The sequence below is a fragment of the Chiloscyllium plagiosum genome, unplaced genomic scaffold (assembly GCF_037043375.1).
Source record: "Chiloscyllium plagiosum isolate Xiang-an unplaced genomic scaffold, Cpla_swu_hap1 HiC_scaffold_16, whole genome shotgun sequence".
Classification (NCBI taxonomy): domain Eukaryota; kingdom Metazoa; phylum Chordata; class Chondrichthyes; order Orectolobiformes; family Hemiscylliidae; genus Chiloscyllium; species Chiloscyllium plagiosum.
Genome location: NW_028270154.1, coordinates 13,033,688 through 13,059,552, shown reverse-complemented (window position 1 = coordinate 13,059,552; position 25,865 = coordinate 13,033,688). Strand labels below are relative to the sequence as shown.

Genomic DNA, 25,865 nt, shown 5'->3' with positions numbered 1-25,865 from the left:
CTTCCACCACTTCCTCTGGCAGCTTATTCCATACCCATAGTACCATCTGTGTGAAAAAGCTGCCCCTTAGGTCTCTTTTTATATCTTTCCCCTCTCACCCTAAACCTATGCCCTCTAGTTCTGGACTCCCTGACCCCAAGGAAAAGACTTTGTCTAGTTATCTTTTCCATGCCCCTCATAAATCAATGCATCCACTATCTCTTTGATTTGAGTCATTTACGTATTGTCATGTGTACCTAAGTACAGTTAAAAGCTTTGTTTGTGAGTAGTACAAGCAGATCATGGTAAGCAAGGACATACAAATCATAGGGGGGGGGGGGGGAAAGAAACTTACAGGCATACAGGTTACATTGCACAGTGCATGGACTAGGCAAGATAAGCATTACTTGAAGTTAGAGAGTCCATTCATCTGTCTAATAACAGCCGGAAAGAAGCTGCCCTTGAACTTGCTGTGTGTTTGTGTTCAAGCTCCTGTATCTTCTGCCTTATGGAAGAGGCGGCAGGAGAGCATTACTGGGGTGGGATGGGTCTTTGATGCTGTAGCAGTCTCTTTTAGGTTCCTCAGATGCAAAACCACCAGGGGTAACTTAGCCACATTTAGTGTCATTAGTTTGTGTAATACTTCTCTAATAATGGCTTTCTTCTTCCCCAATATTCTTTAACATTAATGGAATGTTCAAAGTAACTTCCACCACAAAGACAGGTGAAAAATACCTCTTTAGCTCCTTACCACTTCCTTGTACCCCATAATTATTTCCCCTGCTTCATTTTCTAAGAAACCTGTGTCCACTTAGATCTATCAGTTCTAAAGAAGCTTTTCCACCCTCTTTGCTGAAGCACCAGCTGATCCATACCTCTTTCCAATAGTCGCTGCCCACGTGGTTCCTGCCCTCCCACCCCAAGCCATTCAGCGCCACACTTCCTCGTCCCGGCCTAGACCAATCAGCGGGCTCCACGAGGGGAGCCGGCGCGGCGTGGCGGCGGAGGTTAAACGATTGGCGGAGTTTCCGTCCAATCGGCAGTGGGGACGTCTCCACGCGCGGCCAATCGGAGAGAGCACGCGGCGCCCGCCCCGTCAGGAGGGAGGTGGGGCTGGGTCACGTGAGTAGCGCAGTTCCCGGGCGCCGAGGAGTCGAGTGTGAGTAGCAACCGCGGGGGTAGCACTGGGCGATACTTTGTAACCATCCGGGTACGGAGTTTGTTACCTTTCCCCCATTTGTTACTTTCTGAGTTCGGACGCTCGCTACAATGTAGCGGCTCGGGGTCTTTCCTGCGTGGATCCTCATAACTCTCTGAGCAGTCACCCTTTTTCTCTTGCTTTACTGTGGACGGCCCGGGCTGCGATTGGCGCCCGCCAGCGAGTGCTTGGGGCTTGAGTGTGCGGATCCCTTGCGCGTTGCCGCGTCTGCTGCTGCACCGAGGTGACAGCTATCCGGCTTCCCGGTAATCCGCCTTGGGGAGGGAGGGAGGGGTGAGTGTGCTGGGTTGAGCGACTTGCTGTCTCCCCCCACGTTTATGCGTTTGAGTCCCTCTCTTAGGCCTGCATTCTATCCGTATTTTCGGTTCCTGTTTTCACGTGATGTCCTTACTTTAAGTATAGAATCGAGGTACCGGGGCTCTTGTGTTTGTCATTTGCACTTTAATGAATTCACTTTATGTACTGTAGTTAGGATAGAGATTAAGGCCATAGCCACATTGCATCTTCAACTTAATATTCTTTAATCGTCCTTTACTTCAGTCGTTGGTTTGTCCTGAGGTTTCTTTTACTATTTAGCTTTGAGGCATCTCCTGTGTAGTATTTTCTGGAAACGTCGTCATCATCCCTTTTGGTCCTTGAAGCAAGTTTTAATTGTGTGCAACTGAATGAGTTCAGTATTACAAATGTGCTATTTTTGCAACTGGAAAGGAAGTTTATAGCATTTGCGAGCTTCAGAAAGTCAATCCTGCAGCACATGAAGTCACTAAGTGTAGCCATTGTTCTAATTTGGTAGCGAAATTTTGCACAGCAGCCAGCAGTGAAATAATGATCACAGGTCATCTTGAAGTGATGTTGGTCGAGCACAGGAAGAGAACACCTTAAGGTGGCTTTTTAAAATCAATCTGGAGAAGCAGGCAGAGCCTGGGCTTAAAATCTCTCAAGATGGCACCTTCAGTGTAACAATCTTTCAGTACTACACTGAGCATCAACTAAGCTTTTATGTTCAAGCTTGAGATTCTGAATACTTCTGACAAGGTAATATGGAAGAGACTTGTTTGTCAGACAAGAATTAGGGAGTACGGTTTATAAAACTAGGTGTTGCCTTTTAAGACAGCTGAGAATTTCTTAGGTGGGCTCTGTTACTTTGGAACTGGAACTCTGTCACAAGATGGTGGAGTTAAATTGTTAATTTTGAGATAGAAGTGGGTAGATACTTAGGCAAGTGAACTGAAGCTCATTGAGGATAGAATTGAATGTGAAATTCAAAACAGAAAGATAAGGCATGATCTTATTGAATGATTAGATTTAAGGGACTGAATGACTTCTGTTCCTTTTTACCTAGTTTGTAAATCTCTAATGTGGAGTTTGAACCCTCATCTTCTGACTTTAAAAAAAAACCCACTAAGCCATAGCTGCTGCACAGGAAATGTTGCATATCTGTAAATAAGTACTAGAACAGTATAACAGAAATTCAGTGCTTTTTTTTTAAAAAAACAGTCATTTGATGTTGAGTGATTTGATTCTGCAGGGAGAAAGTGAGGACTGGAGATCAGAGCTGAAAATGTGTTGCTGGAAAAGCACAGCAGGTCAGGCAGCATCCAAGAGCAGGAGAATCGACATTTCAAGCATGAAGCCCTTCTTCAGGAATGAGGAAAGTGTGCCAACAGGCTAAGAAAAAAGGTAGGGAGGAGGGACTTGGGGGATGGGCGTTGGAAATGCGATAGGTGGAAGGAGGTTAAGGTGAGGGTGATAGGCCGGAGTAGGGGTTGGGGCGGAGAGGTCAGGAAGAAGATTGCAGGTTAGGAAGGTGGTGCTGAGTTCGAGGGTTGGGACTGAGACAAGGGGGGGGAAAGAGGGGAAATGAGGAAACTGGAGAATTCGGAGTTCATCCTTTGTGGTTGGAGGGTTCCTAGGCGGAAGATGAGGCGCTCTTCCTCCAGCCATCGTGTTGCTATGGTCTGGCGATGGAGGACATCGCCAGACCATAGCAACACGATGGTTGGAGGAAGAGCGCCTCATCTTCCGCCTAGAAACCTTCCAACCACAAAGGATGAACTCCGAATTCTCCAGTTTCCTCATTTCCTCTCTTTCCACCCCCCACCCCCTTGTCTCAGCCCCAACCCTCGAACTCAGCACCACCTTCCTAACCTGCAATCTTCTTCCTGACCTCTCCGCCCCAACCCCTACTCCGGCCTATCACCCTCACCTTAACCTCCTTCCACCTATCGCATTTCCAACGCCCCTCCTCCAAGTCCCTCCTCCCTACCTTTTATCTTCTCCTGCTGAACACTCTCTGCTCATTCCTGAAGAAGGGCATGTGCCCGAAACGTCGAATCTTCTGTTCCCTAGATGCTGCCTGACCTGCTGTGCTGTTCCAGCAATAAAGTTTCAACTTTGATCTCCAGCGTCTGCAGACCTCACTTTCTCCTCAGAGATTTAAGATAACCAAGTTAATCAAGAAAGCTAATGCAAAGCTGGCCTTTATATCTATTGGAATCCAAGGATGCAGAAGTTACATTGTAGTGATACAAAAACCTGGTTAGACCCCACTTGGAGTATTGAAAAGATCTGGATACCACATCTTAGGAAGGATATATTGGCCATAGAATGAGTAGAATGTAGATGTGCAAGAATAAGGGCTTAAGCAATGAGAAGTGACTATTCAAATTAGGTCTGCTTTTCCTAGAATTTAGAAGGGTAGGGAAAGTTAAGCTGTTCGTGCTGGTTGAGGATTCTAGAACAGAAGGGGGTATTAGGGCCAGATCATTCAGGAGAGATGTTAGGAAGCACTTGTATACACATGGAGTTTGAAAGCCTCTTCCACAAATGGCAGTGGATGCTGGATCAGTTGTTAATTTTAAATCTGTGATAAAATTTTAATCAAAGGTGTTGAGATATGGGTCACTCACAAGGTGTGTGGAGTTAAGTCACACACTGGCCATGATCTCATCGAGTGGTGGAACAGGCTTGAGGGGCTGTCTGGTCTCCTCCTGTTCCTATTGACCATGTAAGACTCAGAGAAATCTCTTCACTCAGCTTGTGATATGTGGTGCAGAAATGAGCTGTTCAGCCCTTCCAGTTCATGTTAGTGTTTATGGTTCGTCCTGACCATCACCTGACTCCTCAGTTAAATCAATAATTGTGACGCCTCTTTTCCGTCTTGCCACCCTTGATCGCATTAACTATATACTGTTCCCTTTCAAACATGACCTGAAGGTGTGAGACCTGCTTCCACACTCCCATTGCCCTTTGTGTGTAAAGGGTGTGTTTCTTCTCAGTTCAAAATTGAATTTTTTGGTGACTATCTTAGTTGATTGCCTGCAGATATGTTCCATCCCACAAGAAGAAATGTTTTCTTTGTACCATTCTTGACAAAGCCACTTATAATTTAAAAGTTTTCTAGGTTAACCCACAGCACCTTTTTGTCTGAGAAAAGAAACCCAGGCAGTCAGGCATTTCCTGATTACGTAAGCCCACACATTTTGAGATCCTTTTAAATCTCTGTGCCCTCTCCAGTGTCTTTATATTTTTTCTACATTATCATGACCAGAACTATATTTGGTACAACCAAGACTGAATGGAGGTTTTACATTACTTTTGATTCTGTCTTTCTAGTGTTTGTTTCACTGTTATCTCTCAAATCAATAGTAGAATTTTGAGATTGATATTTGTACTTTGAGATCCCATTGTTAACCTCTATCTCACCAAAACTTGCAACTTCCAGGTAATAAGTTACCTCCCTGTCTTGCCTACTGAATGTACTAAGTGCTTGATCTTTGGAATCGTCTACCCGAGAGGACTTTGAACTCTTATTGAGCATTTTGAAGATGGAATTTGGGTGAGGGATTATGGCGTAGGGCAGAAAGATGAAGATCAGCATTGATCTGAGGAGGAGCAATCTCCTTGTATGAACTGCTGCTGCTCATACCACTTGTGATCTAATGTCACTAATGGCCTTTCAAGTTAGTAGGCATTCCTTTGCACAAACTTATTGATATGGAGCTTGTTGCCCCACTGAGTGACTTAGGTAAAGCATTGAAATGGCAAAAGGAAACACTGGAAAGATTGAGCATGTTGTCTTTGATTCTTTCCATAAACTCTTCCTTGACTTGCCTATTCCTCGACTTGCCTATTCCGCCTCCACCCCCTCCCCATCCCAATTTCTACCTTAGCTCAATGAAATGGCAAAGATGATTCTTCCTTGGCATCACCAAGAGCAACTTAGTTCCATTTCTGAAACATTGCCCTACCTCAGCTCATCTCCGGCCGAACTGCTCATTCATGTCTTTTGTTTGCTCTCAAATTGGAATATTCCCATGTTCTTCTGACTGACCCCCACACTTTGCACCCTCTGCAAACTGAGATTATTCAAAATTTTGCTGTCTATAACATAATTGGCACTAAACTGTCCAAGCAATTTTGCTTGTGCTTTTTTATTGGGTGCCAACCAGATTTGAAAGTTTATATATTCAGTCTCCTATTTCTCACCACCTCCAGTCTTACAACTCATTAGAACCTGCTTCCTGTGTATACTTAATTTCTACCACTCAGTCTTTGATAACTGTGCCTTCAACTTTGTATAATGAATGTTGCTGCATCATGGCTAAGACCAGACCAGTTGTCATAATCTCTTAAAAACATTTTTAAAAAGCTACCTGATGGACAACTTGCACAAAATTGTGTCCCTTTCCTCTAGGCTATCAAAACTAGTCCAGAAATCCATGCTGATTGTCATGTCTATTGACATCTATCTCTTGTGTATGATGTGATCTCAGTCAGAGACAGGTGCTGATTGAAATGCAGTGAATCAATGCTTGACACCCAAGCCTTCTTGTGGTAACTGACATTGGCAATTAGTGCAAATTGTCATTTTGGATTGTGCAGTGAGTTCTCGTATGACTTGGATTTTGTTCAAGATAATCGTGGCAGAGAGCGATTCAATCAGTTGTATTCTAGAATTTCAGAGAGCTCAGCTATTTCATCCGAAAATGTTTTTTGTTTCGATATATTGCAACTTGTTGAGACATTGGCATAGAGCAAATGGAAGTCAAGCCAACTGATACTGGGACTAAAATGGGCATAGTATAAAAATAGCTGAAAATGTGTTGCTGGAAAAGCGCAGCAGGTCAGCCTCCTGTAGAAGGGCTTATGCCCGAAACGTCGATTCTCCTGTTCCCTGGATGATGCCTGACCTGCGCTTTTCCAGCAACACATTTTCAGCTCTGATCTCCAGCATCTGTAGTCCTCACTTTCTCCTCATAGTATAAAAATAATTTGCTTAGGCTCAACTTGAATAATTTCACATGTAGAAGGTTGACAGCAATTTCATAGGATGGATAGACAAAAAGCAATATTTCCCTTGGGTATTTTGGGGTGGAGGTCCCTCACTAAGGCATAAACTTTTAATGTTAGAGCCAGGCTGCTCAGGGTGATGCCAGAATGTACTTCTCTGGGAAATCTGGAACTTGTTTTTTTTACCCTTTTTTAAATTTAGGGATTTTTTTTGGTACCGTAAGAAATAGGAACAGGAGTAGGCTGTTCACCCCCTCGACTGTGTTGCTGAAAAAGCACAGCAGGTCAGGCAGCATCTATGGAGCAGGAGAATCGACATTTTGGGCAGAAGCCCTTCATCAGTAATGAGGCTTGTGAGCCGGTCGGGTCTGAAAGACACATGGAAGTGGGGGCATGGGTCTGGGGAAAAGGTAGTTGAGCATGAGAAGTATATGAAGATGGGAGTGAAAGTGATAGGTTGGAGAGGAAGGTAGAGCAGATAGATGGGAAGGAAGGTGGACAGGGTCAAGAGGGCGGTGCAGAGTTGGAGACTTGGGACTGAATAATGTGGGAGGAGGGGAAGTGAAGAAACTGGTGAAATCAACATTATCCTGTGGGGTTGCAGAGTCCCAAGGTGGAAGGTGAGGCGTTCTTCTTCCAGACATTGGGTAGTTAGGGTTTGATGGAGGTGGCCCAGGACCTGCATGTCTTTGGTGGAATGGAAGGTGGGGGGGGGGGGGGGAGATTTGAAGTGTTCAGCCATGAGGCAGAGGGGTTGGTTGGTGCAGGTGTCCCATAAATATACAACGGAGGGAAATAGATAGTGACATTCTGAAAAATGTCCATATTACAGAGGAGGAAGTGCTTTATGTCTTGAAACACATGAAAGTCGATAATTCCCTAGGACCTGATCAGGTGTACCCTAGAACTCTGTGGGAAGCTAGAGAAGTGATAGCTGGGCCTCTTGCTGAAATATTTGTATCATCAATAGCCACAGGTGAGGTGCTGGAAGACCGGAGGTTGGGTAACACGGTGCCACTGTTTAAGAAGGGTGGTAAGGATAAGCCAGGGAACTATAGACCAGTGAGCCTGACGTTGGTGGTGGGCAAGTTGTTGGAGGGAATCCTGAGGGACAGGATCTACATGTATTTGGAAAGGCAAGGACTGATTAGGGATAGTCAACATGGCTTTGTGCATGGGAAATCATGTCTCTCAAATTTGATTGAGTTTATTGAAAAAGTAACAGGATTGATGAGGGCAGAGTGGTAGACGTGATCTATGTGGACTTCACAGTATGGCGTTCAACAAGGTTCCCCAGGGGAGACTGGGAGAACTAGCCATTTGGATACAGAAGTGGCTCAAAGGTAGAAGACAGAGGGTGGTGGTGAAGGGTTGCTTTTCAGACTGGAAACCTGTGACCAGTAGAGTGCACAAGGATCGGTGATGGGTCCACTACTTTTCATCATTTATATAAATGATTTGAATGCACACATAAGCGATATAGTTAATAAGTTTGTAGGTGACACCAAAATTGGAGGTGTAGTGGACAGTGAAGAAGGTTACCTCAGTACAATGGGATCTTGATCAGATGGGCCAGTGTGCTGAGGAGTGGCAGATGAAGTTTAATTTGGGTAAATGTAAGATGCTGCATTTGGGGAAAGCAAGTCTTAGCAGGACTTGTACGCTTAATGGTAAGGTCCTCTTTGCTGAACAAAGAGACCTTCGAGTGCTGGTTCTTAGATCCTTGAAAGTAGAGTCGCAGGTAGGTAGGATAGTGAAGAAAGCGTTTGGTATGCTTTCCTTTATAGGGCAGAGTATTGAGTACAGGAGTTAGAGGTTATGTTGAGGCTGTACAGGACATTGGTTAGGCTACTTTAGGAATATTGCATGTATTTCTGGTTGCCTTCCTCTCAGAAGGATGTTGTGAAACTTGATTGGGTTCAGAAAAGATTTACAAGGATGTTGCCAGGGTTGGACAATTTGAGCTATAGGGAGAGGCTGAATAGGCTGGGGCTGTTTTCCCTGGAGCATTGGAGGTTTAACAGTGACCTTAGAGGCTTATAAAATTATGAGGGGTATGGGTAGGATAAATAGACAAAGTCTTTTCCCTGGCGTCGGGGTGTCCAGAAAGAGGGCGTAGGTTTAGTGTGGGAGGGGAAAGAAATAAAAGAGACCTAAGGGACAACTTTGGTAATGGTATGGAATGAGCTGCCAGGGGAAGTGGTGGAGGCTGCTACAATTGCAACATTTTAAAAGGCTTCTGGATTGGTATATGAATAGGAAGGGTTTGGAGAGATGTGGGCCAGGTGCTGGCAGGTGGGACTAGATTGGGTTAGGATATCTGGTGGGCATGGATGAGTTGGATTGAAAGGTCTGTTTCCATGCTGTACGTCTCTGATTCTAAATGTCCTCTGAAGTAATCCGCAATTTGGCGTCCTGTCTCCCCAGTGTGGAGGAGACCACATCGGGTGCAATGGATAAAGTATATGACGTGTGTGGTAGTGTAGGTAAATGTCTGTCAGATGTGGAAGGATCCTTTGATGAAGGTGAGGTGGTAGTGTGGGCACAAGTTTTGCACCTCTTGCGGTAGCAGGGGAAGATGGGGGAAGGGGCCAATGTGCTTGTGGGGACTATGGATCTGACAAGGGAGTCACTGAGGGGATGGTCTTGCCAAAACACAGATAGGGGTGGGGAGGGAAATATCTTCCCACCAGCCCACTCCCACTTTTGAAGGTCAGAGGAAATTGCTCTTCACCCCAGCCTTAAGTAGGCACCACTTAACTCTGAGGCATTGCCTTCTGGTCCCAGATTGTTTTCCCTCATGAGACATCCTCTCAGGTTTACCCTGTTGAGCCCCTTAAGAATATTTCAATGTTTCAATCTGTCATTATTCTAAATTCCAGTGAGTAGAGCCCCAAACTATTAAATTTTTGCTTGTAAAACAATTCCTCCATGTTGGGAATCATCCCAGTGAACGTTCTCTGAACTGCATCCAATGAAACAATATCTTTTCTTAAGGAGATGAAAACTGCTCCCAGTGCCCCTGATGTATCTCACTAGCACCTTGTACAATTGCAGTAAGGCATTCCTATCCCTATACTCCAATCCCTTGAAATAAGGGCCAACATTTCATGATTGAGGTTGAAACTTTATTGCTGGAACAGCACAGCAGGTCAGGCAGCATCCAGGGAACAGGAGATTCGACGTTTCGGGCACAGGCCCTTCCTCAGGCCTGTGCCCGAAACGTCGAATCTCCTGTTCCCTGGATGCTGCCTGACCTGCTGTGCTGTTCCAGCAATAAAGTTTCAACTTTGATCTCCAGCATCTGCAGACCTCACTTTCTCCTCCAACATTTCATGAGCCTTCCAGATTACCTCTGTGCTAGCTTTGTTTGATGCACATGTACCTGCAAGTCCCTTTGTGGTGCAGCTTCTCTGCAGTTTTTCTCCAGTGGAATAATACTGTTCTTTTGATCTCCCTTCCCAAATGAGCAACTTCATATTTTCCCACATGCTGCACTTACTGATTTTTCTGAGCACTTAAACTTGCACTATCTTTCTGTAAATTGTTTATACTCTTCTCTAATTGTTTTTGCACCTATATTTGTTTATACATTTGGCTACAGAACATTCTCTTCTTTCCTCCTGGACATTCATGCAGTTGTGGCCCCAGCACTGATCCCTGTGGAACCTCGCTGGTCAGATGTTTGCCAATCTGAAAAAGAACTGCTTATGCCCACTTGCTGTTTCGCCCCATGAGCCAATTCTCTATCAATGCCAGTATATTACCTTTCAACACCATGGGCTTTTATCTTGCAACAATGTTTTGAGGTACATAGTCAAATGAATTCTGAAAATTCAGATAGATAGAATATAAGAACTGGTTCTCCCCCCAATCTATTTTGGTTGAGACCTCCTTGAAAAGCTCATGAATCAGTCAGGTGCAATTTCCCTTTCATGAAGCCATGCTGATTCTGCTTAATGAGACTATGATTTTCCAAATCTTCTGCTCAAAGAAGATGGCAAGAGTATTTTTTTAGGTAAGAGAGAAGCAAGAGTGGACATTGGATTCGTAGAAAATGAGGCTGGGAAAAGAGATAGCGGATGAACTGAATAGTACTTTGCAACGCTTCTCAGTGGAAGACCCCAGAAACATGCTAGACTTCGAGGCAGGGCAGAAGTGAGTGTAGTGGCCATCAGTAAAGAGGAGGTATTGGGTAGGGTGAATAAATCGCCTGGACTGGTTGGTCTACACCCCAGAGTTCTGAAGGAGGTTGCCAAAGAGATTGTAGAGGCATTGGTGGGGATCCGTCAAGAACAACTGGAGTCATGAGGGGTCCCAGAGGACTGGGGAAGTGGCTAATATGACAACCTTGTTTAAGAAGGGAGGAAGCAAGAAGACAGAAAGCTTTTAGGCTGGTTAGCCTGACCACAGTTGTTAGGTTTTAGAGGCTATGATTAAGGATGGGTTGCAGAGTACTTGGAATCGTATGATAAAATAGGACCGAGTCAACACAGCTTTGTCAAGGGGAGGTCATACGTAACACATCTGTTCAAATTCTTTGAGATGGTGACGAGCAAGTTAGACAAGGGAGAGTTGGGAGGCTGCTGAGTAAAATGAGCCCATGGTTTCAGAGGTAAAATACTGGCATGGATAGAAGATTGGCTGACTGGAAAAAGGTAGGGATAAAGGGACCTTCAGATGGTAGTGACTCGTGGCTTTCCAGAGAATAGTAGTGGGACCACAGCTATTGATATTATACATTAATGTTCTGGACAAAGGAGCTAAGAGCATTAAGTTGGCAAATGAAATAAAGATAGGTTGAGGAAGTGGGGTGGACTTGGATATGCTGGGTAAGTGGCAAAGACATGGCAGATGAAAAGCAATGTGGTTAAGTGGGATGTTACACATTTTGGAATCAAAGGGTAGACTATTTTCCAAATGGGGAAAGATTTCAGAAATCTGAAGTGCAAAGGGACTTGGAAGTCCTAGTTCAAGATTCTCTTCAGTTTAATGGGCAGGTTCCATTGGCGGTTATGAAGACAAATGCAATGCTGGCATTAATTTTAAGAGAAAGAGTCCATTGCTGATGTCACTTCCGCAACCAGAGACATCACTCATCGGAACTCAGCCAGATCCTCCAACTCAGTACCACCCTCTTGGTCTTGTCCATCGTCTTTTCCACCTATTCGCTCCACCCTCTTCTCCGACCTCTCTCTTTCCCCCATCTTCATCTACCTATTGCATTCTCAACTACCTTCCCCCAACCCCCTCCCAATCATCTCTCAGTGCACAAGCCTCATTCCTGATGAAGGCCTATGCCTGAAACGTCGATTCTTCTGCTCCTTGGCTGCTGCCTGATTTGTGCTTTTCCAGCACTCTGCATTAATTTTAAGAGGGCTAGAAATCCAGAGCAGAGATATACATCGTCTGGAATACAAGGCTCTGATTTGAAATATTGAGCTGTTTTGGGCCCCATATCCAAGGAAAGATGTGCTGGCATTGGAGGGAATCCAGAAGAGGTTGACAGGAATGATCGTGGTGATGAAATCCTTGTCATGAGTGATTGAGGACTGTGTGTGTGGTCAGTGGAGTTTAGAAGAATGAGGTGGGGGGGGGAAATGTAGCAATTCTGATTGAAAATTACATGATACTGAGAGGTCTGGGTAGAGTGGATATAGAGGAGATGTTTTCTCTCCTCGGAGAGCCTAGGACCTGGGGGCACAACCCCAGGATGAAGGGATGACCCTTTTAGAACTCTTGAGTCAGAAGGATGAAGTTCTCAAAGCCTGTAATTCAGGCTGATTCTTTTGGAGACCTTTTTAGATGAGATGCTAAACTGAGGCCCTGTGAGGTGGGCAAAAAAGGTCCTGCAGATATTTTGAATTTTTTTTGTCCAGGAGCTAACATTTATCTCTCAACCAATATCAGTAAAACAATCATCTACCACATTACTGTAAGCAAATTTGCTGTCACACATCTAGATAGTGCCAGTGTTTGATTCTTTGCATTGACCTGTTCTGTTCTCTGCCTCAACAGCAAACTTTTATTAGGTTTGGTAAGGAGAAAGTAATTCCAGGTCCCTCTTCCCACCGGAATGGGAAGACAACAGTGGGGGAAAGAATTACCATTCTGAGTCAGTATCCCTAACTGCTAGGGGTGAAGATGGGATTAAGTGACTTGTGACAAGTACCCTTCCTTGGCAATGTGTCCCAGCTACTGTTTGTATCTTGGAGATGATCGAAAACAAGAATTCATCGCCATGTGCTTTGTCTCCGCTTCTGAACTATTTATACTGGCTTCTGTGTCCACGGTTTGAAGCAGTTTGTATCTTTAGATACAACCTTGTCCTCCTCGAGCGCTAATGTTTGCAACACAACCATGGCTTTAGGTTGATCTGGAGAAGTTAATTAGATTCACTCCTCTAGTCACACTGTTCATGACTTAATGCTTTCACTCTGGGATTGAGCAGTCCAAATTTTCATTTGTTCAGAACTGCCCTTTATTTCACAATTTTGTTCCTTTGGTTTCAGAAGTACTGTGTTGGAGCCCACATGTGGAATCCTCTTACTGTCAACTTGCATGACCTGTGACTGGAGATGGCATACAGCTGGTTTCCTTGTAACCACTGAATCTGACCGTTCTGCCCACTGGATGTGCACTGGCACTTTGAAAGTCAATTAGTTTCACTTGCCTTGCTCTTTCCCCATAGCCCTGCTAATGTCATCCCTGAAAAATGGTCAGTGAACCTGAAATGTTAATTTCTCTCCACAGCAGCTGCCAGACCAGAGTTTTTCCAGCAATGTTTTTCAGATTTCCAGCATCTGCAGTTCTTTATTTTGATTTTGTTCTGCAAATGTTTCCTTGTGATCTTAAAGTATGTGCGAGAGGATGGTAGAAGCAGATACAAATGTAACTTTCCCAGGGAGTTGGATAAATAAATATTTGATGTGCTAGTTAGAGGAGAATGGGCCTAATTGGATAATCTTTCAAGAAGGTAGTATGAGTCCACAGGGCTGATTGGCTGTATTTCTGCTGTATGAGTCTACAATTTAACTTTTCTCCACTTTAATTTATCTGCATCTACCAAAGGTTGAGAAATGGATGCTGGACTTTTTACTGCAATTCATGGCCTCCTGCACAGTATTGTTACCAATTTGGAATGTTCAGTTGTTGACTATCAAGAGGCTTGCCTTTGTATACAGTACCTTTCACAGCTACCAGATATCTGTGCTTCATTGCCAATGAAATATTTTGAATTAGAAGACATGAAATAAGAAATGGAACAATTTGTGCATGGCAATGTGGTTGTGACCAGATCTTGGTATGAGGGATAAACACTGATCAGAATGCTGGGAATAACTTCCTTGCTCCTTCAGTTTGCAGCTGCCTGAGAGGGTGGATGGGGCATTGTTCTGATGTTTCAAGGAAGGTGCCAACTCTCTTGATATTTGACTTGCCTGTTAACCTTGTGTGGTTTTCTTGCATTTGAATCCTGGAGTGAGACTTGAACGCTCAACCTTCTGTTGCAGAGGTGTCAGTGCACACAACTTGCAACTCCAACTTTACGAGATGATAGCAGAAAGAAAGTGATTCAGAATGTTGACATGAGCTGAGTTCCCATCCAACCAAGTACAGTACTGTTGTTTGACTGGAGCTAGTGTGGTCCAGCAGAAATTGAGGGTTTGTCCTCCTTGCTTCATTAAAATCTGCATTTGTAATTCCAAACCTCTGCCACTTTTTTTTAAACTGGAATAGAGGTCCAGGATAATGTTCTTGGGAGGTTTGTTCTCCGAATACATCTATGTTTCTTAGACTGGGAAGGCAGATCATAAGCACGCCCAGAGCTTGGATTCATGCCTGAAGCTTCTCACTCTGAATGTGAAGACAATAGTTTGGCTCCTTGCCAGTAATTTAGTTTCTGCACTTCTGAAGTTGAGTAATGCTAATTCTGGGAACTGGTGTCAGAAGTGAAAAGCAACTCCAGAATCTCCCTGTAGCACTAATACTGACGGAACTAGTTAAGTTCTGAGGAATATCGCCACCAACCTGAGGATGGAAAACCTATTTTATATTATCTCTTCGCCCAGCTGTTGCAGATGCATCTACCCATGACTGCACTGGTAAGAGAGACTGCTACGCATTCCAGTGAAGACTTTACCTTCACATTGGGATAGCCCTCCACTCCCACTGTGATGTGTGGCAGCACTATTAAGAGTAGATTCAGCATTGATCTAGTTATGTTACATATGAGAAATATTTTTATATACATATATGTGGAATTTAGATGCAGGTTATTCCTCTATTCCTCTACACGCATTTTGTTAATTTTAATTCGCTGTAATGTGATTGAATTAGGTACACTGTTTCTAAAGCATGAACTTTTAAAGTATGTTGGCTGTAATGCAATTAAATCAGCAATACTTTAAGCACTGTTTCTAAAGCGCGATTTTTTTATAATGTGGGGTTGCCAAGAACACAACCATCACGTTACAGAAGAACTGACTGTATTACTGAAAATAGACAAACTTTGAAGCTTTTAATCTTGTACTCATTCAGACATTTCACAAGAATGCTAAAATCAAAGAGGGCAGGAGCCGAATATAATGAAACAAAGCTGCAGACAAAAGCAAATTGCTGGGAAATTAGCTGGTCTGGTAGCATCTGTGAAGAGAAACGTTAATGTCTTTAATTCAGTGACCCTCCTTCAGAATTGGCAGGAAAGTGGTATTTATGCTGATCATGGGCAAGGGAGGTATGGTAAAAGGACTGAGTAGGTGGGTGTAAAGGGAGCCCACACAGAAGCAAAGGATAGGTCGACAAAGGGATTGTAAATAGTAAGTCAGGGGAGAAGCTAGGTGGGTGGTGATGGGGGCTGAGTGGTTAAAAACGGGTTTGAATGTGAAAGCAGCCCATATATAATAGGACCTGGGGTATGGTAATGGGTCATAGACCTGGAGGTGTTCATGCTGTAAAATTATGAAACTGTGTGAAGTCCTGAAGGTTGTAAGGGCCCCCAGTGGAAGATGAGGTGGTGTTCAAACAGCTTGCTTTGAACCTTGCTAGAGCACTGCTGTAGGCCTGGGAAAACCAATTTTTGGACCCAATGAAAACCCATTTCTTAATCAGTTCAGGGCCTTGTGGGGTTCTTGTAGCAACAACATGTATTTGGGCATGTGGTGGTGTTAAAAGTGAACTGAAGTGAGTTGCTGAGTTTGGCTTGGGAAGAAACTCTAATCTGTGGAGAGACTCCCTAACCTCTTTGCCCTTGCTTATTTCTGATTCGTAGATTATACGTTTGCTATGTTTGAATCCACAGCTGCCTATTTCCTTACATGTATTAATGGGTCCCCATAACCAACATTCATAATAATAATAATACAGGAGAAGATCAGGGAGTGAGTATTGTGTAGGGAGGACCTCCTGAAAACATTATTCTTAGCTATGTAGTATGCCAGGAGTGCAGGGTGGGCTTTCCCTCCACGTTGCCTGGTTGAGTGCAAATCCAAGTGCATTCTTGCATTTTGACACTATCCAGGATATGTAGCTCGCTTAATTGGAACCTCATCCCCACAAGCAGCACTACTAAATGACCGACAAAATAATCGCTATTTGAGAGGTGAATACTGGTCCGAATAGAACTCTGTTCTGAAAGGCTGTGGGATATTTTGAGCCCAATTGAAACTGCAGATAGGGCTTCTGTTGAATTTTTCATATAAAAGGTGGTGCCTCAAATAGCCCCTTCTGTGATTGCAGTTGGGGATATTAAACTGTACTGTAGCAAATATACCAGTTGATGTCTAGCTGCTTAATGCCCAATCCCTCTTTCCCCATACAATCATCTTCATACGAAGCAAGCGAGAAACGTAGTTAACAGCTGTTTTTTCCATAATCACTTTGCAGAGGCCTGTTCCTAGTAGACTACTCAACCAGAGCTCTATAGGATGTAGTCTGAGCACTTTTGCACACCTAGATGATTTCTGTAAACATAACTTGCCAAACTGGTAATTGAGAAATTGTGTTCCATGAGACTTGGATTTCACCTTGTTCCTCCGGTGGACTGGTTCATTTGGCAACCTGTTTGAATCAGGTTCTGTTCAGCTTTTGAAGGTGGCAATGCAGTTAATAAAACTGGGGCCTCGCCTTTATAAATGAAACAGTAGAAAAATGAAGAATTAGAGCTATGTCCATATTAAAAATAGTTTGAACTGAAAATGTCAGAGCTCCAATGTACCACATATTAGAAAGGGCAAGAGCCTTTGCAGAAGCTACATATGAAATAGTAATTCCGGGTTAGAGGCTCCCTGAATTAACCACTTCCAGTTTGGTCAGTTACAAGCCAGGAACTCAGTGAGTCAGTGAGAATGTATGATATCTTCAGGGACATTTTAAGGGCCCTAAAATGTTTTTGTCCTCCTGGGAGCCTGTTGCTGTGACCAAGTTACAAGTAAACCATTGTTCAAGCAGTCAAATGGCAGATTTGTCCACACAGCTGGATTTGAGTTATTACTATCTTGATGCTGGCTGTGTTTATATTGGAGAGAAGCTAACGTTGCTACTGAATTCTGAGAATCTTGCTAGAGCACCACTGCTAGTACTTCACCGGTATCTTCTGTAAATTGTCTAGGTCTCCCCAAGCATATGGGAGCATGGGGATTACAGATGAAAGTGAGGTCTGCAGATGCTGGAGATCAGAGCTGAAAATGTGTTGCTGGAAAAGCGCAGCAGGTCAGGCAGCATCCAGGGAACAGGAGAATCGACGTTTCAGGCATATAAGCCCTTCTTCAGCCCATTCCTGAAGAAGGGCTTATGCCCGAAACGTCGATTCTCCTGCTCCTTGGATGCTGCCTGACCTGCTGCGCTTTTCCAGCAACACATTTTCAGCTGGGGATTACAGGTGCCCAGTAAACCAGGAGCATAGTCTCTGTTTGCAATCCTGACCCTCAATACACTTTCCTCAGTCAGCCAAAGGCTGAACTGGTATGTTTGATGCAATGATGATTTCCGTTACCCTTCGTGCAGAAGCGCTTCCTGATAACTCTACCCCTGAACGGCCCAGCTCTGAATTTAAGGTCATGTGCCCTTTCCTTCAATTCCAATCCAAATGTAATAAATTTAAGAGAGGACAGATTTTAAAAGTATTTAATAATTTTAACCCCTTGACTATGTGCCCATAAGTTAATGTAGTACTCCACATTCCTTTGACCTTTAAAAATTATTTTTGTACTTATTTACTATCTTTAAAATTTCTGTATTCAATCTCTAAATCTTTCTGCTCTTTGACAATTCTGAACCCCTCTACATTTCACATTATTTTGCATTATCAGTCTTTGGATCCACAGTGGATAGCCTCTTGCACCACTCCATCTGCCATTGTTTTATACACTTAATCAATTTATCAATGTGCCCTCACCACTTCCTGCTCCAAACATACAAATAATACTGTACTTATTGTCATTTTACTGCATGTCAGCTAAACATAATATTCAGCTCTTTTCCTTGATGTAAGATTTATATAAAAGTAAAAAGCTGTGATCTTTCTGCTGTGAGGTTCCACGTGTTACAACTTGTCATGAAAATGCATACGGTTATCCCTACTGACTCCCACCTCTCAGCTGTTTCTATGTACATATTAATAGGATTGCTGTAATTCCATGCATTCTGATTTTTGTTCACATCTCTTCATGGAGCTTTGTTGAATCCTCTGGAAAACACTAATAAACAATACATTGAGATCAAAGCTGTGGAAGGAGGTATCCAGACATAGGACCAAAAAGCTTGATCAAAGAATCCAAGCAACATCTTAGAGGTGTAGGGAGGGAATTCCAGGGCTTGGAGCCAAGGCAGCTGTCCCTTTGATCAACCCATTCATCCAAATGTTCAGACTCTGCCTTGAATAGTGTACATTCACATAATGGACATATAATTTATTGGTTTAACTCTGCCCTTGTAAAATGGAGTTACATTAGCTTGTGTGTTTGGGCACCTGTTGCTCGCAAGAGTCCGGAGAGTGGAGGAGAGCCAGGTTTTGTATGGAACATTTGCATAGAAGTTGTTTTGGTCTGACACCGCCATAATTGTTGCACATGGATGTGAAATTGGTTAAAATGAAGCTCCATCCATTTTGATACCGACCATAGCTTTGGGTGAAACATCGGGAAGTTTGAGTGGACAACAGTTGCTTTATGGCAGAGTCTGCTATTGGGGGTGCATGTCTTTTCTATCTTAGAACTAGTTAATATGCCCAAAAGTTAATCTGTGTATAGTTATTGAGAAATTAAATCTTCTGAAGAATAAAATCCTTTTGTTATTTGCTGAGATTTATTCGAGCACAGATTACTGCACAGTCAGTTAACCAAGTGGAAGGTTAGTTGCAGCACACTACTCCCAATCACAGGCCAGTAGTGGTTAGAACTCTGGTATCACAGTGACCATGGTGGGCTTCTCAACATTCTTAAGACCATAAGACATAGGAGCAGAAATTAGGCCATTCAGCCCATGGTCTGCTCTGCCATTGAATCATGGCTGGTAAGTTTCTCAACCCCATTTTCCTGCTTTCTCCCCGTAACCCTCTGTCCCCTTCATACTCAAGAACTCGTCTATCTCTATCTTGGATATGCTCAATGACTTGGCCTCTCGCCTTCTGTGGCAATAAATTTCTGAAATTCATCACTCTTTGGCTGAAGAAGTTTCTCCTTATCTTCATTCTAAAAGATATTCTCTTTACTCATAGCAGCAACGGTATAATTCTTGGATTATTCAACACAAGCCTCCGAGTCCCCTTTTTAACAAACTGTTATTGCTGAAAGTAAATTGAGAATATCCAAAGCAAACTGATATTGGTGGTAAATTGAAACATCTTTTAACATTGTTTTAACTCCATTCCCAGACTATGCAGCTGAAACTGTGGTTGGTGTTGGTGCTGCTGTTTGGCACTGCTGTAGTCCATGCTGAAGATGAAGATGAAGACGATACTGATATTGTTGAAGACGAGGATGACGAAAGCCCAATAGAAAGTGAGACAGAACCAAGCTCCCCACCACCACCTAAGGTGAGGATTGGCTCTTTGTTAAACATAGTGTTCTGTGAATGTATTTGAGTTTCTCCACTACACAAATAAAATACAGTGGATCCTGGTGATTGGAAGTAAAAACACAATTGGAAATACGCAGGTTTGGCAGCATCTGTGGAAAGAATTATTCATCTTTTGAATACAATATGACTCAGTTGAGGAGAGATAGGAATGTGTTGGTTGATGCAGGTTAAAGCATGCGGTGGAGGGGATAAGAAGGCAAGGTCAGGGATAGATTTGTGGGTGGAGAGTTAACTACAGAAGATACAATAGAACAAAAACAAAGGGTGGACCAGAATTGGTGTTAGTAGCAGAATAAATACCAGCCAAAAAATAGTGAAGATGCAGACCAGAACTTAGCCCGGGAAAATTCAAAATTGAGGACAGAGATCATGGTCTGAAGATGTTGAATACATCGCAGAGTCCAGAGCCAGTAAAATACCTAATCAGAGCATGAGATGCAGATCCTCTCTTCGTATAGTGCCTCAATGTTTTCCTTTTCAATTAAATATCCTTTTCAAAGTTAGGTTGTTCCCTCTCTGCTTTTTAGGGAGCCATGATGTCGTGGTGCTCATGTTGGATTGGGGCGGACAAAGTCAAAAATCACCACAATAGAGTTATAGTCCAATAGGCTTATTTGAAACCACAAGCTTTTAGAGCCCCCCTCCTTCCTCGGGAGGCTCCAAAAGCTGCGATTTGAAATAAACCTGTTCAACTATAATCCGGTGTTGTGTAATCTTTTTTCCTGTTTTAGGAAGAGCATTCCAGATCCCTCCATATGTTACATTCATCTGACAGGTACATTCATTGTTGTGTTGTGGATTCTGACCCCTTTTGCCACTGGGGGCAAAAAAAATTCCTGATGTTTTCTGCCAAATCCTCATAGTTTTAAATTTTAATTGAAATTTAGTTTTCATTAAAGCTTCTTGACTCGTTGTGTTCTAAGGGGGTAGCAATTTGAGCTGCTTCAATGTATCCACTTTTATTCTTGTAAATGCCCTCCACGTCCTCTTCAAGAGCTTGACATTGTTCCAAGGGTAATTTTGAGGAAGGGTCACTGGACCTGAAATCGTTAACTCTGATTACTCTCCCCAGATGCTGCCAGACTTGCTGCGTTTTTCCAGCAATTTGTTTTTATTCCACACACTGGTTGCCTCTGATCTTCTGCCCATGTCCTGCTAATTGCAAAGGATTTGCAGCACTACTAAAAGTTATGCAGTTTACTTTGTTGGAAAGCGCACTGCAGGTGCTGGCAATCTGAAATAAAAGCTGCAACTAAAATGAGTCAGGCAACATTTGTGCAGAGAGCAACTGAATTGAAATTCCACAGTCAGATGCACAGCACTGAATTAGACCCTTGGTCCAACTTCTCCATGCCACCTCGGTATCCTAAATTAATCTAGTCCAATTTGCCAACACTTGACCCGTATCCTTCTAAACTCTTCCTATTCATTTCCCCATCCAGATGCCTTTTAAATGTTGAAATTTTACCATTCTCCGTCACTTCCTCTGGCAGCTTATTCCATACACGCACCACCCTCTGCTTGAAAAAGTTGCCCCTTAGGTCCGTTTTTAATCTTTCCCTTCTCATCTTAAACCTATGGAGTCTAGTCTGGATGCCATCTGAGACTTTTCATTACATTTGGGAAAAAGTTAAATGTAAGAGGTTTGGAGCAAGGTGTTGACAGTGTTGGAAAAAAAACTAAGGTTGTTGATTTACTGGAAGACTGGTGACCGTGATAAAAGGGTTGGAGCTCCAAGGCCATTGAGAATGAAGGTAGGGCAAAAGAAGTAACAAAGTTATGCCAAGAGCAATTGCTAGTCAGTTTGCAGAATGCATGTCTGCAAATAAAATTCTGATCTTCTGGTGATCTGTCTTTTTTTTGTATTTCTCCAATGTTCCCTTGTTCCCACCTTGGCCTGATGTACTTTTGCAGTGAGGTTCAAAGTATGCTTAGGGGATAGCACATCATCTTTTAATTAGGCACTTTTTGAGTTGACTAAACAAGCATTGCGATTTCACACTGGAAGCTCTTGTCACCTTCACATCCTGTTCAGTGTTGTTTCTTGTTGTTTGTTTTCTTTGTCAGCAACATGTCTGCCCTTGGAAATCTTGTCCTGCTCCATTTATTCCCTTTGGTCCTGCAGGACTAACATTTTCCGTTAGCCAGTCTCTCCTGCTTTCCAGCCTGTCATAGACCTACCATTTACTGTTTTGTCAGCAGTGATGGTCAGTGGCTTACACTGGAAGTATTCCTGCTCCTGTCCATTTATTCTAGGATGTCTCTCTGGCTGGTAAGAAACTAAAAGCTGGACATTGCAACTGCTGGAAATTCAAATCAACACACAGCCACAAGCTGCCTTGCAGCTCAGTTGTTATGTACCTCGAATCACCCAATCAGAGTGGTTAATACAGGGCAGAACTGGATGTTTGTCCTGGGTAATATTTATCCCTCAGCCAAGGACTCTGCAACTGATTAGGTGAAAGTTTTGCTAAGTCGAGCTCCCATCATGCTGGTCAGCCCTTGTTATAGGATTGGATTGAGTTTCAGTTCACTCCTGAGTTGTCAGATTATTTTTCCTTTTAGTTGCTTCTGGGAGCTTTCCATAAATAAATTGAACAGCCTGGACATGCATATTTTGGTGTTTTAGAAAAATAATTGATGTAATTGAAACTTGAATCATGAGAAGTGATATAAGGAGAATTGAATCTAAGGAGAGAACTGACTGCTTGGGTTGGTGTAGCAAGGCTTGTACAGTAGAAGTAGGACCTTGGGTAGTGTTTTAGAATAAACAGACCTAGGGGTTCAGGTTTGATACTTTTGAAGCTTGCATCCGTAGTGTTAGGTAAAGGGGTAAATGTAGGGGAATGGGTGGGTTGCGCGTCGGCAGGTCGGTGTGGACTTGTTGGGCAGAAGGGCCTGTTTCCACACTAAGTAATCTAATCTAATCTAAAGTAACCTAATCTAATCACGTGTAGACAAGGTGGTTAAGGTGTTTAATGTGCTTGCGTTCATTGCTCAGATCTTTGAATACAGGAGTTGGATAGGTCATGTTGAGGTAGTATAGCACATTTGTGAGTCCTTTGCTGGAATACTATGTCTAGTTCTGGTTATCCTGTTATAAGAAAGATATTATTAAACTGGAGAGGGTTTTAAAAAATATTTGTCTGGATATTGTCGGGGATGGAGGGTTTGAGTTAAGACGAGGTTGGATAGGTTGGGTCTTTTTTCACTGGAATGTAGGAAAGTTGAAAGGTGACATAGGGGTTTATAAAATCATTAGGGGTATAGATAAGGTAAATGGCAGGTGTCTTTTCCCTAAGGTGGGGGAATTCAAGACTAGGGGGTATATTTTTAAAGTGAGAGGAGAAAGACTTAAAAGGCAGGAGGGGCGATGTTTTTACACAGTGGTTAGTGTGTGGAATGAACTTCCAGAGAAATGGTAGCTGCAGGTTCAGTTTCAATATTTTAAAAGACACATTTTGATAGGTACATAAGAAATATTTGGAGAGAGAGAGATGGGCCACATGCAGGCAGTAGGGACTAGTTTGTGTATGCTATGGCTGTATTAGCAATGGTCTTAGAGTGTTGGGGTATGGTCAGAGGGCCCATCAGGGTTTCCTGTCTTATCACATAATTACTGTAGGAAAAGCAAGATAGCAATGAGCCTTCACACACTATTGGCTGGTAAAATTGAGGTTCTCTGAGAACATGAGGTGCTATCTCCTCTGTCTAATTATGTTAGTAAGAAAACATTCCAAGGTAAAAAGAATCATTTGTCCACAGCTTATGTGGGTAAATAATTGATCCTTAAAATCAGAGTCCCATTTGCCCCATAAAGGTCAGTGTTGAGCGAGGTCCCGCAGGGCTCTGTTCTTGGGTCTCTGCTCTTTGTAGTTTTTGTAAATGACTTGGATGAGGAGGTTAAAGGGTGGGTTAGTAAATTGGCAGCTGACACAAAGGTTGGAGGTGTCGTCGATAGTATAGAGGGCTGCTGCAGCACGACATAGACAGGATGCAGAGCTGGGCTGAGAAATGGCAGATGGAGTTCAACCTGGATAAATGCGAAGTGATGCGTTTTGGAAGGTCGAACTCAAATGCTAAGTATGGGTTTAAAGACAGGATTCTTGGCAGTGTGCAGGAACAGAGGGATCAGGGTGTGCAAGTACATCCCTCAAAGTTGCCACCCAAGTGGATAGAGTTGTTAAGAAAGCAAATGGTGTTTTGGCTTTCATCAACAGGGGGGTCGAGTTTAAGAGCCTCGAGGTTTTGCTGCAGCTCTACAGGTCTCTGGTGAGGCCACACTTGGGATATTGTGTCCAGTTCTGGTTGCCTGACAATAGGAAAGATACAGAGGCTTTGGAGAGGGTGCAAAGAAGGTTTACCATGATGCTGCCTGGACTGGAGAGATTGCCTTATGAAAGGTTGAATAAGCTTGGACTTTTCTCTCTGGAGAGGAGGAGGAGGAAGAGAGGAGACCTGATCGAGGTGTACAAAATGAGTGGAATTGATAGTCAATAGCCAGAGATTTTTCCAAAGGGCAGGATTGACTGGCATGAGGAGTCATAGTTTTAAGATATTAGGGGGAAGGTATAAAGGAGATGTCAGAGATAGGTCCTTTACACAGAGTTGTGAATGCATGGAATGCGTTGCCACTGTGGTGGTGGAAGCAGAGTCATTAGGGGCATTTAAGCGACTGCTGGACATGCACATGGATCGCAGTGAATTGAGGGGTGCATCGGTTAAGTTACTATATTTTACGTTAGCATTAAACCTTGGCACAACATTGTGGGCCAAAGATCCTGTTCTGTGCTGTAATTTTCTACAATAAATCCTGTAAACTGCACTAGGAGGAGACTTGACCATGACATTAAAGGGTCTGTAGCTTCAAAAGTTGAGAGTCTGAGATGACACGCATCACGTTTTATTTTTCTCCTTAGGTAGCCTTAATTGGTATTGACCTTTTTTTTTGAAACCTCAAGTCCCTGTGCCAGATGAACTTGAAATATTATGGACAAATAGAGTTGAAGACATACAAAAAAAGTTTTAAAACTTGTGTGTCTTTCCTTCGGGAACAGTGGAAATTAAATATTTCACGCCTAGGAAGGCGGCAGTACACTTAGAGGATTGAGGGAAGAGCTGTTGGAGTTGGTTTATGTTTTGATCAAGGTTTAAGATCCGTGTAGACTCCACATTGAGAGTGGCACTTTCTCCAGTTAGTGCAACATGGACTTTGTAAATCATCCACGTTGTTTGTGTTGCTTTGCAGGTCACGTACAGAGCCCCTGTTCCAACTGGACAAGTGAATTTTGCAGAGTCATTTGATAAAGGGACACTGGAAGGGTAAGAATGACATTGAGGTTATAAAATTAAAGCTGTCCTCTCTGTATTCTGGTGATGCATTGGAACAAACTGCTGTGCATGGTTTGTGTTCATTCTGCCTCCACCCAGCACCCCATCTTTTAAAACTGTTCACTTCTTCCTGTTCAATAAACTGCAATATGCTTACTGTCATAAACTGTGAATGGTGAATGTGTCACAGAAATGCCACCTTCCAGTCCAGTGCTCACTTCATACAATGCTGCTATTTATAGAATTTGCTATGATATCATTGAGCCCTTTGTGTTGAGCTTAGATTGGGTTTTTTTTTGAAGCAGCTGTGAAACTGCAGTGCATATGTGACTGCTATATCTTGTATCATTCTTAATGAAAAATTATGAATTACTTAGCTATGCTGTACAAATTATGTGCACACTGGGAGGAACGAGTCAGTACTCATGGCTATCCAACCTCCTAAGGAGGATTTAAAATTGAAAATCTTTATGTTGGCCAATGTTAACTAGTTTAGAAAAGACTGTCTAGAAAAATCCCATCACTTGTTCCAAGGTTACCCTTTGTGATCATTTTTAAACTCTGAAATGAGTAATAAAAGATACACATGTCTGAGAAAGAAATATTTGCATTTTACCAGGACTTTAGGATGTCTGAATGTACTTTATAGCTCACATTATACTCTTTGAAACATTCGTATTTAAAGCTTTCATTGGATTTGGGCATCACAGGCGCGGCCAAGATTTCGTTGTCAATCCCTAATTGCCCTTTAACTGTTGAGCCCCCTTCCCGAAATTGTGACGGTTTGTCATGTATGTACACAGTGTGCTATCAGAGGGGAAGTGCCAGGATCTTAAGCCAGCAACAGGAAAAGAATGCCAATGTTCAAGTCAGGGTGGTGTGTGGTTTCGGTGGGAACTTGCAGACGGTGACATTCAATGCATCTGCCCTTGCCCTTCTAAGGACTAAAATTGTCATTTCAGACAGTGCC

General features: G+C 43.0%; 1 protein-coding gene across 4 annotated transcripts in view; it reads left to right on the top strand.

Moving 5' to 3' along the window:
- The first annotated feature begins 1,098 nt into the window (after positions 1 to 1,098).
- The window catches only part of canx (calnexin), a 56,310-nt gene continuing 31,543 nt past the window's right edge, over positions 1,099 to 25,865 (top strand). The window contains exons 1-3 of one of the 4 annotated variants that reach the window (XM_043703123.2): positions 1,099 to 1,189; positions 19,359 to 19,520; positions 24,813 to 24,886. In XM_043703123.2, the coding sequence (XP_043559058.1) occupies positions 19,362 to 19,520; positions 24,813 to 24,886 (233 nt within the window). In that variant the 5' untranslated portion in view covers positions 1,099 to 1,189; positions 19,359 to 19,361. The other 3 variants (XM_043703121.2, XM_087995130.1, XM_087995129.1) reach the window with 3 other exon arrangements.